At 42.3% G+C, this 18,605-nt stretch overlaps 1 protein-coding gene across 3 annotated transcripts; it reads right to left on the reverse strand.

Moving 5' to 3' along the window:
- Positions 1–298: 298 nt before the first annotated feature.
- Positions 299–18,333, reverse strand: LOC139577504 (acyl-CoA Delta-6 desaturase-like). 3 transcript variants are annotated; one of them, XM_071404541.1, is made up of 14 exons: positions 17,958–18,333; positions 17,335–17,432; positions 15,214–15,515; positions 13,852–13,962; positions 12,268–12,465; positions 10,857–10,958; positions 8,062–8,187; positions 7,261–7,321; positions 7,056–7,132; positions 6,481–6,578; positions 4,067–4,163; positions 3,196–3,275; positions 2,357–2,482; positions 299–2,224 (listed from the first exon to the last, which is right to left on the reverse strand). In XM_071404541.1, the coding sequence occupies exons 3-14, from the start codon at positions 15,448–15,450 to the stop codon at positions 2,173–2,175; spliced, it is 1,365 nt and encodes a 454-aa protein (XP_071260642.1). In that variant the 5' UTR covers positions 15,451–15,515; positions 17,335–17,432; positions 17,958–18,333; the 3' UTR covers positions 299–2,172. The 3 variants fall into 3 exon arrangements, with proteins under 3 accessions (XP_071260642.1, XP_071260641.1, XP_071260644.1); XM_071404540.1 differs by having other exon boundaries at positions 15,214–15,525; XM_071404543.1 differs by lacking the exons at positions 17,335–17,432; positions 17,958–18,333 and adding an exon at positions 15,615–15,675 and having other exon boundaries at positions 15,214–15,525.
- Positions 18,334–18,605: the final 272 nt, after the last annotated feature.

Raw genomic sequence — 18,605 nt, forward strand, 5'->3', positions numbered from 1 at the left:
TTAAAGTCACTGTTCCATGATTCACAGAGAACTGTACGGTAATCACACACACAGAGTAATCTGAAGTAGTGGAGAGTAGATAACTGTTTTTTTTTTCATGTTTAACCCAGTGTCTTTTTTAAAGGATATGATTCATGTAGTTATGTAAATACAGCTAATTGGTGGTATAGAATTGGGAGAGAAAGTCTTCATTTAAAAAAAAACGTAGTTGGTAGAGAACTTCTTCCATGTTAAATTTGTTCTATAGTACTGTTGTGGAACACTTGATACAAACCAAACAAAATGAGGCAGACACTAATTGAATTGTATAATAGTGAATCTTTAATACATATGAGCAGCTGCAAGGTAGGTCTCTCTCTGGTCGCAGTCAGAGGAGGAGCTCGAAGAGTAAATGGCTGTATGTCCCTTATATAATGGGAGGTGATCATACAATCAAATTGTTTACACAACAGTTATTTTATACAAAGCAACAGTTCCAACACAGAACATTAAGCCTTGAGAAGATCCAACAGCTCACCCCAAATTCTGCCACCACAGGTACTGTACGATCACTACAATGTTTTGTCGTTGTAATAAATATAAGACGTAGCCAAAGAATAATGCAAAAGTAGATTATCATTCACTATCAACCTGTTTCTTTTGTCTGGGAAAAAGAAAAACAGACAAACAGTTTTATTCTGGTCTGATCTTACAGAAGAGAAATCCAGTAGCTTCTCCATTAGCTTCTCCATTAGCTTCTCCATTAGCATCTCCATTAGCTTCTCCATTAGCTTCTCTATTAGCCTATCCATTAGCTTCTCCATTAGCCTATCCATTAGCTTATCCATTAGCCTATCCATTAGCTTATCCATTAGCCTATCCATTAGCTTCTCCATTAGCTTCTTCATTAGCTTCTCCATTAGCTTCTTCATTAGCCTATCCATTAGCTTCTCCATTAGCTTCTCCATTAGCCTATCCATTAGCTTCTCCATTAGCTTCTCCATTAGCCTATCCATTAGCTTCTCCATTAGCTTCTCTATTAGCTTCTCCATTAGCCTATCCATTAGCTTATCCATTAGCCTATCCATTAGCTTATCCATTAGCCTATCCATTAGCCTATCCATTAGCTTCTCCATTAGCCTATCCATTAGCTTCTCCATTAGCTTCTCCATTAGCCTATCCATTAGCTTCTGCTTCCATAAACAGGTCCATGGACAGAGTGAGCATAATGGAGGAGGGGGGGGGGGGGTAGATTACTGCCAAAATGTTGTAACCACAGCAACCTATCTCCATAGAGCTCCCCTTAGTGTACAGATGTAAAATAACAACCACACTTTACAGAGAAATAGCTCAGCCACATAGTCTAGGTTCGTTTTCAATAGGGCATATTGTAGCAAAACGTTTTGCAATGGACAACAGAAAATTCGATATTCCTATTGGATAATTTCGGGTTATACCTCGTTGTTTCAAAACGTTTTCTCCCAACTGAACACGACCCTGAACTCGGTGAAGGCAACTCACATTCACAGCACAGTGAGTGTCCTGTCGTTGATAGACATGATAGTCTTGTACTCAAATAATACAATTTAAAAAAGGTATTTAAAAAATAAATAAAAAAATGACAATGCAAATTTTTTACAGTGTATAAGACATGTTTGAAAACTCGGTTAACACTATACTATGGTAAAAAATACCGCACAGCAATGTAAACCACACAGTATTATCACCACCACACAGTCAGGCCACTCAGATATAATACAGAAATATTTGTATTAATTAAGATCCCCATTAACAGCTACTCTTCCTGGGGTCCAAACAAGGTTAAAACAGCGACATCACAACAACATCATCAAATAACACAATACATTATTACTCTACTATGTAGTAGTATATGTAGTAGTAGTAGTATACTATAGAGTACCTGTACATTAAAGTACTCTGTTTGGTAGGCAGTATTAAGATGGCAGGGGAGGGGGTAGGTTTCACACCAGACATCAAGTTTGACATGCAGACCTGTGCACTGTGATTGACTTTTTAAAAAAAAGGTGATTTACGCTTGAGCTAACATTCACGCTGTTTGCAGCGATCATTATCAACACAAACGTCTAAGAAATGTCCCTTTTTCGATCTATCTCTGTTCACAGGTAGTTAATCTGAGATGGATTTAAATCCCGTCCAGAGTCAGGAAGGGATTTATTTATGAAGATATGCATCCAACCACAGATCCCCTGACTTCTTCAGTGACCTGGGGAAGAACAGAGGTGGATAACAAACCAGGTAAATCACATAGGAGACTGAGAGCAGCAGGTATCACCTTATGATGTACAATCTACTCCCAGAGGATAGCACTATACAAGTATTCATTTAAACACGTTACCTGAAAACATCAGTGATGCCTTTCTGCAAGGTCTTGACCTGATAGGGAACTCCATGTTTTTCACACAGAGCACGAACCAGAGGAGCCACCAGGTGGTAGTTATGACGGGGCATGGTAGGAAACAGACTGGGAGACAGAGGGGGAGACAGAGAAAGAGAGGCAGAGAGAGAGAGTGGGGGGGGGGGCAACAGAGGGAGACAGAGAGTGAGAAAGAGGCAGAGAGAGAGATAGGGGTGGGGGAGGAGGAAGGAGAGAGAGGGAGAGAGAGGGGGAGACAGAGAAAGAGAGGCAGAGAGAGTGGGAGTGGGTGGGGGGAGATAGAAAGAGGCAAAGGGAGAGGGGTGGGGAAAGAGGAAGGAGAGGGAGGGAGAGAGAGAGGGGTGGGGAAAGAGGAAGGAGAGGGAGGGAGAGAGAGAGGGGTGGGGAAAGAGGAAGGAGAGGGAGGGAGAGAGAGAGGGGTGGGGGAGGAGGAAGGAGAGAGCGGGGTGGGGGAGGAGGAAGGAGAGAGAGCGAGAGAGGGGTGGGGGAGGAGGAAGGAGAGAGAGGGGTGGGGGAGGAGGAAGGAGAGAGGGGTGGGGGAGGAGGAAGGAGAGAGAGGGAGAGAGAGCAAATGCTATCAGAGAAACCTCAGTTTCTGAGTAGGATTGTATCGATATTGTATCTAAACACTATTATGAGGTACAGTAATTAGTACAAACAACAAATTATATTTAAGATCAAATGAAGCTGAATACTGCTTAAACTATAATTTAGTATGTCAATGACCTGATAAATGACCATATAAATACAGTATATACTGTTGACAGACAACAGTAAGGTGGGATATTTGTTTCACTTACTGGTGTTCAATCTGAAAGTTGAGGTGTCCACTGAACCAGTCGTTGAAGGTTGACTGTTCAATGTTGCAAGTAGCACTCAACTAAGACCAGAGAAAGAGACACGTTACAGCTCCCCCTGCTGGAGAACTATGGATGGCACAGCCCCAGAAAACACTCCTGGGCCTGTATTCAGGACTGCTGTTCTCGGATCAGTTTAGCCATTTAAGATGATAATGAATAGGAATGTATGGACAGGGGGGACCTGATCCTAGATCAGCCCTCCTACTCCAAGACACTGTATACGGACCCAGTTGTCTAGTAATGATGACATGTTACCTGCATGGTGAGCCAGTCCTGGTGTCTCTAGTAATGATGACATGTTACCTGCATGGTGAGCCAGTCCTGGTGTCTCTAGTAATGATGACATGTTACCTGCATGGTGAGCCAGTCCTGGTGTCTAGTAATGATGACATGTTACCTGCATGGTGAGCCAGTCCTAATGTCTAGTAATGATGACATGTTACCTGCATGGTGAGCCAGTCCTGGTGTCTAGTAATGATGACATGTTACCTGCATGGTGAGCCAGTCCTGGTGTCTAGTAATGATGACATGTTACCTGCATGGTGAGCCAGTCCTAATGTCTAGTAATGATGACATGTTACCTGCATGGTGAGCCAGTCCTGGTGTCTAGTAATGATGACATGTTACCTGCATGGTGAGCCAGTCCTAATGTCTAGTAATGATGACATGTTACCTGCATGGTGAGCCAGTCCTGGTGTCTAGTAATGATGACATGTTACCTGCATGGTGAGCCAGTCCTGGTGTCTAGTAATGATGACATGTTACCTGCATGGTGAGCCAGTCCTGGTGTCTAGTAATGATGACATGTTACCTGCATGGTGAGCCAGTCCTGGTGTCTCTCGTGATCCATCTCCATAGGAAGGTGATTCATCTGGGTCACCCACACAAACCAGTGGCTTTCCAAAAACCTATATACAGTACAATATTCACAATACAATTATTCAGCCACAATATTATGTTACATTACTACATAAAGCACATCATTATGTTGTTTTATAATACTTAAGATCAGGGCTCTCCAACCCTGTTCCTGGAGAGATACCCTCCTGGAGGTTTTAACTCCAACCCTGTTCCTAGAGAGATACCCTCCTGGAGGTTTTAACTCCAACCCTGTTCCTGGAGAGATACCCTCCTGGAGGTTTTAACTCCAACCTTGTTCCTAGAGAGATACCCTCCTGGAGGTTTTAACTCCAACCCTGTTCCTGGAGAGATACCCTCCTGGAGGTTTTAACTCCAACCCTGTTCCTGGAGAGATACCCTCCTGGAGGTTTTAACTCCAACCTTGTTCCTAGAGAGATACCCTCCGGGAGGTTTTAACTCCAACCCTGTTCCTGGAGAGAAACCCCCCTGGAGGTTTTAACTCCATCCCTGTTCCTGGAGAGAAACCCTCCTGGAGGTACCAGGAACCTACAGGAGGGTATCTCTCCATGAACAAAAGTATTCATCCCCCTTGGCATTTTTCCTATTTGTTGCATTACAACCTGTAATTTAAATAGATTTTTATTTAGATTTCATGTAATGGACAAACACAAAATAGTCCAAATTGGTGAGGTGAAATTAAAAAAATTACTTGTTTCAAAGAATTCAAAAAAATACAAAACGGAAAAGTTGGTGCGTGCATATGTATTCACCCCCTTCGCTATGAAGCCCCTACATATGATCTGGTGCAGCCATTTACCTTCAGAAGTCACATAATTAGTTAAATAAAGTCCACCTGTGTACAATCTAAGTGTCACATGATCTGTCACATGATCTCAGTATATATACACCTGTTCTGAAAGGCCCCAGAGTCTGCAACACCACTAAGCAAGGGGCACCACCAAGCAAGCAGCACCATGCAGACCAAGGAGCTCTCCAAACAGGTCAGGGACAAAGTTGTGGAGAAGTACAGATCAAGGTTGGGTTATAAAAAAATATCAGAAACTTTGAACATCCCACGGAGCACCATTAAATCCATTATTTAAAAAATGAAAGAATATGGCACCACAACAAACCTGCCAAGAGAGGGCCGCCCACCAAAACTCACGGACCAAGCAAGGAGGGCATTAATCAGAGAGGCAACAAAGAGACCAAAGATAACCCTGAAGGAGCTGCAAAGCTCCACAGCGGAGATTGGAGTATCTGTCCATAGGACCACTTTAAGCCGTACACTACACAGAACTGGCCTTTACGGAAGTGTGGCCAGAAAAAAGCCATTGCTTAAAGAAAACAAGAAGCAAACACGTTTGGTTTTCGCCAAAAGGCATGTGGGAGACTCCCCAAACATATGGAAGAAGGTACTCTGGTCAGATGAGACTAAAATGTAGCTTTTTGGCCATCAAAGAAAATGCTATGTCTGGCGCAAACCCAACACCTCTCATCACCCCGAGAACACCATCCCCACAGTGAAGCATGGTGGTGGCAGCATCATGCTGTGGGGATGATTTTCATCTATGGGGACTTTGAAACTGGTCAGAATTGAAGGAATGATGGATGGTGCTAAATACAGAAAAAATGTCTTGAGGGTAATCCGTTTCAGTCTTCCAGAGATTTGAGACTGGGACAGAGGTTCACATTCCAGCAGGACAATGACCCGAAGCATACTGCTAAAGCAACACTCGAGTGGTTTAAGGGGAAACTGTCTTAAATGTCTTGGAATGGCCTAGTCAAAGCCCAGACCTCAATCCAATTGAGAATCGGTGGTATGACTTAAAGATTGCTGTACACCAGCGGAACCCAACCAACTTGAAGGAGCTGGAGCAGTTTTTCCTTGAAGAATGGGCAAAAATCCCAGTGACTAGATGTGCCAAGCTTATAGAGACATACCCCAAGAGACTTGCAGCTGTAATTGCTGCAAAAGGTGGCTCTACAAAGTATTGGCTTTGGGGGGTGAATAGTTATGCACGCTGAAGTTTACTGTTTTTTTGTCTTATTTCTTGTTTGTTTCACAATATAATATATTTTACATCTTCAAAGTGGTAGGCTTGTTGTGTAAATCAAATGATACAAACCCCCCAAAAATCTATTTTAATTCCAGGTTGTAAGGCAACAAAATATGAAAAATGCCAAGGGGGTGAATACTTTCGCAAGCCACTGTACAGGAGGGTTGCTCTCCAGGAACAGGGTTGGAGAGACACGCTGTAGATAATTTTAATACAATTAATGAATCAGCGAAGGAGTGAGTTAGCGAACCAGTGAATGAATGAATTAATTAATCTTTGAGCTCCCTCTCAGTTCATACTTTACCTGACGAAGCTGATCAATGCTACTGAGCCAAAGAAACCAAAGAAGGGATAGTAACAGCAGAAGAAGCGAAGGTAGAAACTCATCGACCACGCCAGATCCTTCACAGGAGATAAAGATTGGTATTACGGCCAGACATGATCAAATCTGGGGTTCCTAGCAAAGCAACAATGATCACATCTGGGGTTCCTACCAAAGCAACAATGATCACATCTGGGGTTCCTAGCAAAGCAACAATGATCACATCTGGGGTTCCTAGCAAAGCAACAATGATCACATCTGGGGTTCCTAGCAAAGCAACAATGATCACATCTAGGGTTCCTACCAAAGCAACAATGATCACATCTGGGGTTCCTAGCAAAGCAACAATTGTCACTGTGAGTATGAAGTTCTGATGGTACAGTCAGTGTGTTGATGGTGGTGCAATATTATGCTCGCTAGCTTTAGTGAGCGATGAACAAGGATTTAGTGCCCCAAGGTGTTAGCATAGTCATATCATTACTCTCTCGTGGAAGCCCTTATGTTCCAGATGGGAATGAAGAGGAGTAAGTCTACATTTAGTTGGTATGAAATCTCACCACCCAGTCCTGACGTAAAAACATGGTCCGCAATATCTGGATGTGGAAATACACTGGAATAAGTAGTGGAGGTCCAACTGAGAGACAGAAGGAAAATATTGGTATTACATACATACATCAGTGGTCTGTCTTTTACTTGTATGTGTTCAATGGAAGTTGATGTGATTTATATACAGAAATCCATGAAAGGTGTTCAGAAACTTACTGAGGAAGAAGTACTGGTGTTGGTGATGGTAGGGCATGTACTTCAACTTCTTTACACCATACTGCAATAGACAGAGACAAGGAGTCAGATGGATCTTACTTCAGAGTACTACTTAAGTCGTTTTTTGGGGGGTATCTGTACTTTACTATTTATATTTTTGACAACTTTTAATTTTACTTTACTACATTCCTGATGAAAATAATATACTTTTTACTCCATATATTTTCCATGACACCCAAAAATACTAGTTACATTTTGAATGCTTAGCAGGAGAGGAAAATGGTCCAATTCACACACTTGTCATGAGAACACATGGTCATCCCTACTGCCTCTGATCTAGAGGACTCACTAAACACACATGCATCGTTTGTAAATTATGTCTGCCCCTGGCTATCCATACATTTTCAAAACAAGAAAATTGTGCCATCTGGTTTTACTTTATATAAGGAATTTGAAATGATTTATACTTTTACTTTTGATACTTAAGTATATTTTAAACCAAATACTTGTAGACTTTTACTCAAGTAGTATTTTACTGGGTGACTTTCACTTTTACTAGAGTCATTTTCTATTAAGGTACCTTTACTTTTACTCAAGTATGACAACTGGGTTCATTTTCCACCACTGGTTATTTCATGAATATTATATTAATCTAATGAACAATTACATGGATATTTAAACACTACATTAATAATATTAGATTATTATTGAAATATGACATGGAGTCAGATGGGTCATAAAGCAGTAAGGTTGTAGGTCCAGTTGGGGCAGAGATCACATATATATTATAGAGATAACTACCTCTACAGGCTGTTTGTCTCCCAGGACGAAGACATGCAGTGAGTTGACATCAGGATCTTTACTAAACACGTTGGGCTTAGCGTGGTGCTGGAAGTGACGATGGTTCCACCAGTTAGCAGAGGCACCCTGGAAACACACAGCTACTGTTACTTATTAATGGTACACACAATTACATTTACTGTAACTTACACCTGTTGGACACTACATTAAATAAGGCTAATGTATAGCAGTGAACTTGTAAATGTAACACTGCTCTTGTTTTTTATTTATTTTTTAAGTCACCTTTATTTAACCAGGTAGGCTAGTTGAGAACAAGTGCGACAGAAACTACAACACAGAGTTACATGGAATAAACAAGCGTACAGTTAACACAATAGAAAAAAAAGAAAGTCTATATACACTGTGTGCAAATGACGTGAGGAGGTATGGCAATAAATAGGACAAAGTAGCAAAGTAATTACAATTTAGCAGGTTAACATTGTAGTGATAGATGAGCAGATGATGATGAGCAGATGATGGTGTGTAAGTAGTGATATTGATGTGCAAACGAGCAGCAAAGTAAATAAAAACAATATGGGGATGAGGGAAGGTATATATGTACAGTTGCAGCGATTGGTTAGCTGCTCAGATAGCTGATGTTTAAAGTTAGTGAGGGAAATGTAAGTCTCCAACTTCAGCAATTTTTGCAATTCGTTCCAGTCACTGGCAGCAGAGAACTGTAAGGAAAGGCGGCAAAAGGAGGTGTTGGCTTTGGGGATGACCAGTGAGATATACCTGCTGGAGCGCGTGCTACGGGTGGGTGTTGTTATTGTGACCAGTGAGCTGAGATAAGGCAGAGCTTTACCTAGCATAGACTTGTAGATGACCTGGAGCCAGTGGGTCTTGCGACGAATATGTAGCGAGGGCCAGCAGACTAGAGCATACAGGTCGCAGTGGTGGGTGGTATAAGGCGCTTTGGTAACAAAACGGATGGCACTGTGATAGACTGCATCCAATTTGCTGAGTAGAGTATTGGAAGCTATTTTGTAGATGACATCACCGAAGTCGAGGATCGGTAGGATAGTCAGTTTTACTAGGGTAAGTTTGGCGGCGTGAGTGAAGGAGGCTTTGTTGCGAAATAGAAAGCCGATTCTAGATTTGATTTTGGATTGGAGATGTTTGATGTGAGTCTGGAAGGAGAGTTTACAGTCTAACCAGACACCTAGGTATTTGTAGTTGTCCACGTATTCTAGGTCAGAACCGTCCAGAGTAGTGATGCTAGTCGGGCAGGCGGGTGCGGGCAGTGAACGGTTGAAGAGCATGCATTTGGTTTTGCTAGCGTTTAAGAGCAGTTGGAGGCCACAGAAGGAGTGTTGTAAGCATTGAAGCTCGTTCGGATGTTAGTTAACACAGTGTCCAAAGAAGGGCTAGATGTATACAGAATGGTGTCGTCTGCATAGAGGTGGATCAGGGAATCACCCGCAGTAAGAGCGACATCGTTGATATATACAGAGAAAAGAGTCGGCCCGAGAATTGAACCCTGTGGTTCCCCCATAGAGACTGCCAGAGGTCCGGACAACAGGCCCTCCGATTTGACACACTGAACTCTATCAGATAAGTAGTTGGTGAACCAGGCGAGGCAGTCATTTGAGAAACCAAGGCTGTTGAGTCTGCCAATAAGAATACAGTGATTGACAGAGTCGAAAGCCTTGGCCAGGTCGATGAAGACGGCTGCACAGTACTGTCTTTTATCGATGGCGGTTATGATATTGTTTAGTACCTTGAGCGTGGCTGAGGTGCACCCGTGACCAGCTCGGAAACCGGATTGCACAGCGGAGAAGGTACGGTGGGATTCGAAATGGTCAGTGATCTGTTTATTAACTTGGCTTTCAAAGACTTTAGAAAGGCAGGGCAGGATGGATATAGGTCTGTAACAGTTTGGGTCTAGAGTGTCACCCCCTTTGAAGAGGGGGATGACCGCGGCAGCTTTCCAATCTTTAGGGATCTCGGACGAAATGAAAGAGATGTTGAACAGACTGGTAATAGGGGTTGCAACAATGGCGGCGGATAATTTTAGAAAGAGAGGGTCCAGATTGTCTAGCCCAGCTGATTTATACGGGTCCAGGTTTTGCAGCTCTTTCAGAACATATGCGATCTGGATTTGGGTGAAGGAGAATCTGGGGAGGCTCAGGCAAGTAGCTGCGGGGGGTGCGGAGGTGTTGGCCGGGGTTGGGGTAGCCAGGAGGAAAGCATGGCCAGCCGTAGAGAAATGCTTATTGAAATATTTAATTATCATGGATTTATCGGTGGTGAACGTGTCGCCTAGCCTCAGTGCAGTGGGCAGCTGGGAGGAGGTGCTCTTATTCTCCATGGACTTTACAGTGTCCCAAAACGTTTTGGAGTTAGTACTACAGGATGCAAATTTCTGTTTGAAAAAGCTAGCCTTTGCTTTCCTGACTGACTGTGTGTATTGGTTCCTGACTTCCCTGAACAGTTGCATATCGCGGGGACTATTCGGTGCTATTGCAGTCCGCCACAGGATGTTTTTGTGCTGGTCAAGGGCAGTCAGGTCTGGAGTGAACCAAGGGCTATATCTGTTCTTATTTCTGTAGGAAAGTGAAAGGGACAGTTTCCTGAACAAAGATTTAAGATAGTCCTGGAGTAAAATGTACTTTCAAAGGAGATTATCCATTGAGAATGGTTTTCAGTCCAGGACTGGATTTAAACTATGTCTGGTTAATTTATCCAAAGAGTAGCAAAAGATCAGCCTAAAGAAACAGTATTGTCAAATGTCCAACCATTGTCCAGCAGCCTACCTTTAGGTGTCCAATGACAAACTTCTGCAGTACGTGATTCCAACTGGATTTCTTGAAGACTGACAGGTGGCCGAAGTCATGCTGGAGCCAGCTAGCCTGGGCCTGAGAGGGAGAAAGAAAGGCAGATTTTGAATGGTGTCTGACCTTAACCTTAATCCTAACCTCATCCCCTAACCTTAACCCTAACCGTAACCCTAACTTAATCCTCTAACCTTAACCCTAACCTTAACCCTAAAATAATCCCCTGACCTTAACCCTAACCTAATCCCCTAACCTTAACTCTAACCTAATCCCCTAACCTTAACTATAAACCTAACCTTAACCCTAACCTTAACCTAATCCCCTAACCTTAACCCTAACCTAATCCCCTAACCTTAACTCTAACCCTAACCTTAACCTAATCCCCTAACCTTAACCCTAACCTAATCCCCTAACCTTAACCCTAACCTTAACCCTAACCTTAACCTAATCCTCTAACCTTAACCCTAACCTTTACCCTAACCTAATTATCTAACCTTAACCCTAATCTAATCCCCTAACTTTAACTCTAACCCTAACCTTAACCCTAACCTTAACCCTAACCTAATCCTCTAACCTTAACCCTAACCTTAACCTAATCCCCTAACCTTAACCCTAACCTTAACCTAAATCCCTAACCTAATCCCATAACCTTAATGTCACGGATTCCCCCGGTACTGCTGCTCATTCAGTTCACCGGCTCCGGAGGTCTACGTCACCGGTCTTCGTGGCGTCACTGAACTGGATCATTACCACCAACCCCGGACTGTCCTGTCTCATTACGCACACCTGATTCCCATTCCCCCTGATTAGTATGTGTATAAATGTGCCCTCTGTTCCCCATTGTCCTTGTTGATTATGGTTTCCATGTCCGTTGGTCTTGTGAGTACCTGTGCTCTGTTGTTTCGGCTTTCGTGCAGCGTGTATTGTTGTGTACTTGTTAATACGGGTCTCGCCCCGTGTATTGTTGTGTACTTGTTAATACGGGTCTCGCCCCGTGTATTGTTGTGTACTTGTTAATACGGGTCTCGCCCCGTATATTGTTGTGCACTCGTTATTACGGGTCTCGCCCCGTGTATTTATTAACGGTTTAACCTCGCTCTTTTGTTTGGGTTACATCCCTGTGTTTTTGTATACGTGTCTGTTTTGGGCTTCGTCCCTGTGCCTTTCATGGCATGTTGTATTTTTGGGTGGAGTATTAAAACCCCCTATTACGTATTCCTGCACCTGTCTCCAATCCTTTATACAACGTGACACTTAACCCTAACCTTAATCCTAAACCTAACCTTAAACGTAATCTTAACCCTAACCCTAACCTTCGATCCCTATGCCTAACCTTTGAATCTACTATTCAACTATCTTCTTGTACTCCCTAATAATACTGTAATGGTACCTGAGACGTGGCCAGCATGAGGGAACAGAGCAGTGTGAGGCTCCAGCTGGTCCCCCAGACCCAGAGCAGGCCCAAAGCCAGGGCCTCTAGTAGCAGGATGTGGCCCAGGTAGAGGCTGAAGAACAGGAGGCGGGCACGGAGGAGGCCCTCACTCTCCACACGGTCGCGCAAGGCCTGGAAGTCCTGCACTAGTGCTGCCTGTATGGATTAGAGGTGATCAATAATCAATTAAGACGTATGAAGTAAGGGGTCTTTCTCAATCACTCTGTCCTTGAATCGAGGTGGCGAGCTGATAGGATGTAAGGAAATGCAGAAAGACCAACTGTGATAGAGCATAGTAGATGAACCAGGAGGAAGGTGGATGATGGTAGAGAGATGAGAATTGAGGGAGCAGAAGGAAGGAGAGGAAGAAGACAGGAGAGGGATAAGGACAGTGTAAATTGAGAGAAACCTGTAGAGAAGAAGAAGAAGGGTAAGGAAATAGAAGTAACAGAAAGCTGAAGAGTACCGGGATAAGATGTAAGACTCCTGAATAGATAAACAGACAGCGGACAGCAGGGCATCTGGGCACATAGACAGGCTGGTATAATGTGATCTAGTTATAGGGGCATCTGAACACATAGACAGGCTGGTATAATGTGATCTAGTTATAGGGGCATCTGGACACATAGACAGGCTGGTATAATGTGATCTAGTTATAGGGGCATCTGGGCACATAGACAGGCTGGTATAATGTGATCTAGTTATAGGGGCATCTGGGAACATAGACAGGCTGGTATAATGTGATCTAGTTATAGGGGCATCTGGACACATAGACAGGCTGGTATAATGTGATCTAGTTATAGGGGCATCTGGACACATAGACAGGCTGGTATAATGTGCCCTAGTTATAGTAGATGACTGAAGATAACACACTACTTCTCTAGGAGGTAAATTCTGTCTTTAAATATCTTTATCCACATCACACCTGCTCTTACCACACTCTGACACATTATAGAAAGTAACATTCTGCACATTATAGAAAGTAACATTCTGTCTGAGAAGCATGGAATTCCCTGTCAGCCAGAGAAAGACAGGCCTCACACTGGTCCCCAGGGCCCTACCTAAACCTACAGTATGTTAGAGTGTGCGTGGTGTCAGAGGGAGAGATGCTGTAGACTTCACATTCTATGTTTCATTATGTAGCCTACAACGATGTATGTTATGTAGAGGGAGAGATGCTGTAGGCTTCACATTCTATGTTTCATTACGTAGCCTACAACGATGTATGTTATGTAGAGGGAAAGATGCTGTAGGCTTCACATTCTATGTTTCATTATGTAGCCTACAACGATGTATGTTATGTAGAGGGAGAGATGCTGTAGGCTTCACATTCTATGTTTGAGAATGTAGCCTACAACGATGTATGTTATGTAGAGGGAGAGATGCTGTAGGCTTCACATTCTATGTTTCATTATGTAGCCTACAACGATGTATGTTATGTAGAGGGAGAGATGCTGTAGGCTTCACATTCTATGTTTCATTATGTAGCCTACAACGATGTATGTTATGTAGAGGGAGAGAGAGAAAGATGGGCCTCCTCACATTTTTCCCATGGTCCTGGCTGGGCTCTGTCGTTGCCAGCTCTCCAATCAGCAACGGCTTCAGAAACTTCCTGACAAAATGAGGATCAGGATGGAATGCGGAAAATGCGTCCTAGAAATCAGAGACATAGATTCAACTATGTTGTTGTTTAAGAGAAATACATACAAATGTCCTCTCAGTAAAAGTAGTGAGTCTACAAAACATTAGGAACTCTTTCCATGATATAGACTGACCAGGTGAATCCAGGTGAAAGCTATGTTCTCTTACTGATGTCACCTGATGAAGGGGAGGAGACAGGTTAAAGAAGGATTTTTTTTTTTTAAGCGTTGAGACAATTGAGACATGGATTGTGTACGTGTGCCTTTCAGAGGGTGAATGGGCGAGACAAACATTTTGAAATGCTTTAGAACGGGGTATTGTAGTAGGTTCCAGGCGCACCGGTTTATTTTCAAGAACTGCAACGCTGCTGGGTTTTTCACGCTCAACAGTTTCCCGTGTGTATCAAGAATGGTCCATCACCCAAAAGGACATCCAGCCAACTGGACTCTGGGAAGAAAGGAAGTCAGAATGGACCAGCGTCCCTGTGGAACGCCTGCGACACCTTGTAGAGTCCCAGGACGAATTGAGGCTGTTCTGAGGGCAAAACTCAATATAACATAACTCAATATTAGGAAGGTGTTCCTAATGATTTGTACACTCAGTGTATGTCTCTAAGTAAAAATGAATGATGATTCATTCATGGTTAAGAGATTATCGTGACATTAGGTGTAGTGTAATACGTAATACAGTCACAATGTAAGATCCACTAACAACTAGTGTAATATGTCATACAGTCATAATGTACGATCCACTAACAACTAGTGTAATACGTAATACAGTCATAATGTACGATCCACTAACAACTAGTGTAATATGTCATACAGTCATAATGTACGATCCACTAACAACTAGTGTAATATGTCATACAGTCATAATGTACGATCCACTAACAACTAGTGTAATATTTCATACAGTCATAATGTACGATCCACTAACAACTAGTGTAATATGTCATACAGTCATAATGTACGATCCACTAACAACTAGTGTAATATGTCATACAGTCATAATGTACGATCCACTAACAACTAGTGTAATATGTCATACAGTCATAATGTACGATCCACTAACAACTAGTGTAATATGTCATACAGTCATAATGTACGATCCACTAACAACTAGTGTAATATGTCATACAGTCATAATGTACGATCCACTAACAACTAGTGTAATATGTCATACCTACAACATAATATTTGCAACAGTCTTCCTGGAATAGCTTGAGAACATTTGACCAACAACTTCCATAGTTAGGCTACTGACCGTGGCATCTTCTCCGGCAAAGTGACTGATGACCCTGATGCCCCCCGGGTGTCTCTTCGCCCACTGGGTAATATTATAGACCTTCCTGTCGATGACCAACCACTGGTCGCCTCTGTGGGAGTGCCTCTGGACCTCTTCCCAGGTGTAGACTGCACTGCCACCTCGCCCTCCTCCCCCTCCACCCCTGTCACCCTTGGCCGGCTCGCTTGACTCCGTCTGCTGGCCTCCGCCCCCCATCCTCGGTTCTCTCTGCTCCACTCACACCGTCGCTGTGTCGGCTGCGCTCTGTCCAGTCTGTCCAACTGAAGCACACTGAGGACCAGTCAAATGCAATGTACAGAGAGGAAGTCAGGGAATGGAATCAGAATCAGATCATGCTGTCTGAGCCAAGCCACACCTACGTGGTGAAATAGTGTGATTCCTCTGCAGTTTGATGTATATTGGGATGAGTCTTGTCCTGGAGGCAGAACTGAGAGATTTCCACTTGATGGACCAGAATTTAAAATTTGCTATATTGTAAAAATTCATGAAAACAAACAGACTTAATTTGTGACCCGTTTCAGGAAGCTTGGCGTTTGTAACACGTCACAGAAGAGTCATTTCAAGATATTTTTTAAAAATTATTCAAAAATCCAGGTGAGTTCAGCTACATTTTCAGAAAGTATATTTTGTCAAAAAGTAATTTTCATTGCAAGTTAAAGCGTACTGTTAGCTAGCTAGCGAACATTAGCTTGCTGGTGCTAGCTAATGTTACGTGTAGTAATATTATTTCAATCATAAACTCCTTTGCATTGCTAGTTATAGCCTAATATTAGCTAGCTAGCTAATATTGAACCTAGTTGGTTAGCTTTAGCTACCTGTAGATTCATTCTACAGCTTTGACAATGTTTTGTATTGGTGGTAGTATGAGTTTTACCGGTTCATTGTTTAGCTGGCTAGCTAGCTAGCTACAAGCCTCAGATGATCACATGACCCATCAAGTTCGCCAGGTGTGTCTGGGGGGTGATTACGGCCATCTATTGCATTTCATGAACATGTGTACACGTCTAGACAATAGTGTCCCATCCACTTATCTAGATGTGTCTGGAGGGTTGGTCATAACATTACTTTCACATGACCCATCATTTTAGACAAGTGTGTCTGGGTAACCGTCATCTAATATTTATAAAATATTTTAATCTGGACACTTCCTGCTTTTGATATCGCTCCTATGCAAATATGCAAGTAACCATTTCACTGTACTGTTTACACCTGTATCCTATGTATGTGACAAATAAACTTAGATTGTAGTTGATATAGTGGGTGTTTAGCAGAGTCAGAGGTCATGTGAATAACAACATGACCTGCACCAAAGTCAGATTAGGATGTAGGCCAAGGACTAGAGTTTTTCCTTATTTTAGGCTACTACTTTCCCCACTTTTAGTCTTGAAATCTTTGGTTGTTTACAATGCTACTCACTCTGTTTAGCACATGGCCTCACGTGTGAATCCTTAAAGAGATGGGTGGGGCTAAAGCTTAAGAGGGTGTGAACGATGCTGAATGGGGTGGAGACAAAGAAGAGCTCTCAGGTAGGTGTAACAAAACATTCAAGGACCATTTTTATAAAAGTGGGGTTACAAGTTTATCAACTTTCAAAGCAAAATTACTTTCCCATTCTTCTTCAACTGTAGTGTATGATATACAATTTTCTAGCTCTAAGTCTCTACTTTTATGCAATGTAAAAACAATTTTAAAAAAATCAAATGTTGCTACATATTTCATTTATTTATTTAACCTTTATTTAACTAGGCAAGTCAGCTAAGAACAAATTCTTATTTACAATGACGGCCTACCAGAAGGCAAAAGGCCTCCTGCGGGGACGGGGGCTGGGATTAAAAATACAAATACATAAAATAAAAATATAGGACAAAACACACATCACGACAAGAGAGACAACACAACACTACATAAAGAGAGACCTCAGACAACAATCCAGGTGGTGGGTCACATTTAGGGTTAGGCATTATTAAGGTAGGCAGTGTGGTTAAGATTAGGTTTAAAATCTAATTGTATGACTTTGTGGCTGTGCCAGCTAGTGACCTGTCTGCCTCCAGAACAAGATTCATGACGAAAAACGCTAACCTGCGATTCTTCTGCCAGAGGGAAGGGTTTTCCAGACAGCGTTGTACAACAAAATATGTTGTTCAATTCATTTGCTGAAAATATCGAATGACGAATACCTGTAGAGGCGCAAGAATGTTAGCCAGTCTAAGTCCTGTAATTCTGAGGAGTTCCTATTCTAACAACATCGAAACCATTAAATATGCTGCTCACATATCTACGAATACCTGTAGCATTCTGTATGGAGTTCCTATTGTAATATGTTGAGCATCGATGCAATTCACCACGATGTTTATTTTTAACACTATATTAGAATACAGACAAAGAGCATTGAAATGTTCTCATCAATAAATAATAAAGAATACGGAGATGCGCCATTGTGTGGGCATGGACTCCTCTTCCGTTCCGCATATGTTTCCCGAGTTTTATATGACACACAGTGAAAACCTTTATGACTGTTTCATATTAATGTTACTATAATGACAGACATTATAACAATCGAATAGTCCGTTGTCGTGTCAGCCATTACAGAATTTCCCAGGTAACATGACATTACATTAAAGTAGGCTATACTGTTATCAACAATATAACGCAATTATACAATGATGATGTGTATACAGAATGAATGGAATAGCTGCACTTACCAACATTTCCAGATGTGCAATCCTCTCTCTTCCTCGCTCCTCTTATTCATAAAAATACATTCGGTTCTTTCTGATCATTTATCCAATCAAATCATCAATAGGCTACTAATATGGAGAATACAAAATATTCAAAATTCAACTATAGAATTTACACGTCGTATAATGAAAACGTGGGGCAAGTAATGAGTTGTGTCGAGTTAAAAAAAAGAATAACATAACACCTCGAATGTCATAATCGCAATGTATGTATTAAGCAATGGCAATGATTATGAAAGCGCATAACGCGATCGAGTTATATGGGGCTTCTATTCGTCGTCATTAGTGTTTCCATGTTGTGATGTTCACCTTCTTTTCGAGAGATGAGAGAGAGATGAGAGAGAGAGAGAGAGAGAGAGAGAGATGGAAGAGAGAGAGAGAGATGGAAGAGAGAGAGAGAGAGAGAGGGAGAGGGGGAGAGAGCACCGTCACACAGGTAGGAGGAGCAGGTTTCTGTCTATAATAAGCTCCTCTACACCTCCAACCACAAATTCGACACTTGACGTTGAATTGTGTCAAAGTAACCAATCAGGGAACAGTAGCTGTCTTTGACCCAAAACCGTAAATTCTCTGTTCAACACAAAATATTTGGCGGCATTATCAGGGTCGTCA

This window comes from Salvelinus alpinus, chromosome 6 (genome assembly GCF_045679555.1).
Source record: "Salvelinus alpinus chromosome 6, SLU_Salpinus.1, whole genome shotgun sequence".
NCBI classification, from domain to species: domain Eukaryota; kingdom Metazoa; phylum Chordata; class Actinopteri; order Salmoniformes; family Salmonidae; genus Salvelinus; species Salvelinus alpinus.

What these genes read in the sequence shown, in the direction of transcription:
- LOC139577504 (XM_071404541.1), bottom strand. Translation starts at nt 15,450, where the DNA reads ATGGGGGGCGGAGGCCAGCAGACGGAGTCAAGCGAGCCGGCCAAGGGT. An exon ending in TTGCCGGAGAAGATGCCACG is followed by an intron (nt 13,963 to 15,213) that starts GTCAGTAGCCTA and finishes TCTGATTTCTAG; the next exon opens with GACGCATTTTCCGCATTCCA. An exon ending in TCATGCTGGCCACGTCTCAG is followed by an intron (nt 10,959 to 12,267) that starts GTACCATTACAG and finishes TCTCCCTCTCAG; the next exon opens with GCCCAGGCTAGCTGGCTCCA.